At 67.0% G+C, this 687-nt stretch overlaps 1 protein-coding gene across 1 annotated transcript in view; it reads left to right on the top strand.

The window, feature by feature from the left end:
- The window catches only part of LOC119585582, a 1,987-nt gene extending 1,658 nt beyond the window's left edge, over positions 1-329 (top strand). Inside the window, 2 exon segments of the mRNA XM_037934250.1 lie at positions 1-2; positions 5-329. The exon segment at positions 1-2 is cut by the window's left edge and continues 1,228 nt beyond it. Coding sequence (XP_037790178.1) covers positions 1-2; positions 5-211 — 209 coding nt within the window. The 3' untranslated portion in view covers positions 212-329.
- The last annotated feature ends 358 nt before the right edge of the window (positions 330-687 follow it).

Genomic DNA, 687 nt, shown 5'->3' with positions numbered 1-687 from the left:
AGACCGGGAGAAAGCGGCCCACCGACATCCCTTCTTCCCACCGCTGACTGGAGGCCGCGGAGGCCGTGACCGAGTTGGGCTCCGACGCCGACCAGAACACAGAGGCCCCCGAGGCTGCAACGGCAGACGAAGGCGTCACGGAAATCTCGCCCGTCGGGGAATCGATTCCAGAAGCGGAGGCGAGCGAAGGGAGTCACAAGGATATCGCTGAAGCCGCTGAAGCGAGCGAGGTGAATCACAGTGAAGCCGCTGAGGTCGAAGGCGAAGCCGTGCCAGCCGACCCTCAGCCGGCGAACGCGGAGGGTCCGTCTCCGGTCCCTTCGCCGACCCTGGCCAGGCCACCGAGTCAGCAAGGACGCCCGTTTCCCACCCCCCGCAGCAGAGCCTCGTGTCCCTCAGAACCGGGCAGGACGTGCCCGTCTCGAACAGCATCGACCTCGCTGGCCCTGAGGAGGACGCGGCCCCGCAAGTGGCCCTGGCCTCGCAGTTGGTGCTCGTCACACCCCCGCAGGTCGGCCCACAACGCCCTTGGGTCCTGTTACTCTTCGCCTCGCTCTGTCCGGGCGCCCACGTCTCCCTTGTCCCCCCGCTCTCCCAGCATCCCGTGGCCGACGCCCAGGGCGCAGCATCCCTCAGGCCGCTCTCCTACTACCACACACCCGTGGGCGCCCTCTATTTTTTATAAAA

The sequence above is a fragment of the Penaeus monodon genome, chromosome 20, assembly GCF_015228065.2.
Source record: "Penaeus monodon isolate SGIC_2016 chromosome 20, NSTDA_Pmon_1, whole genome shotgun sequence".
Taxonomy (NCBI): domain Eukaryota; kingdom Metazoa; phylum Arthropoda; class Malacostraca; order Decapoda; family Penaeidae; genus Penaeus; species Penaeus monodon.
Note: the sequence above shows the minus strand (reverse complement) of the source record. Positions and strands in the feature narration are given on the sequence as shown.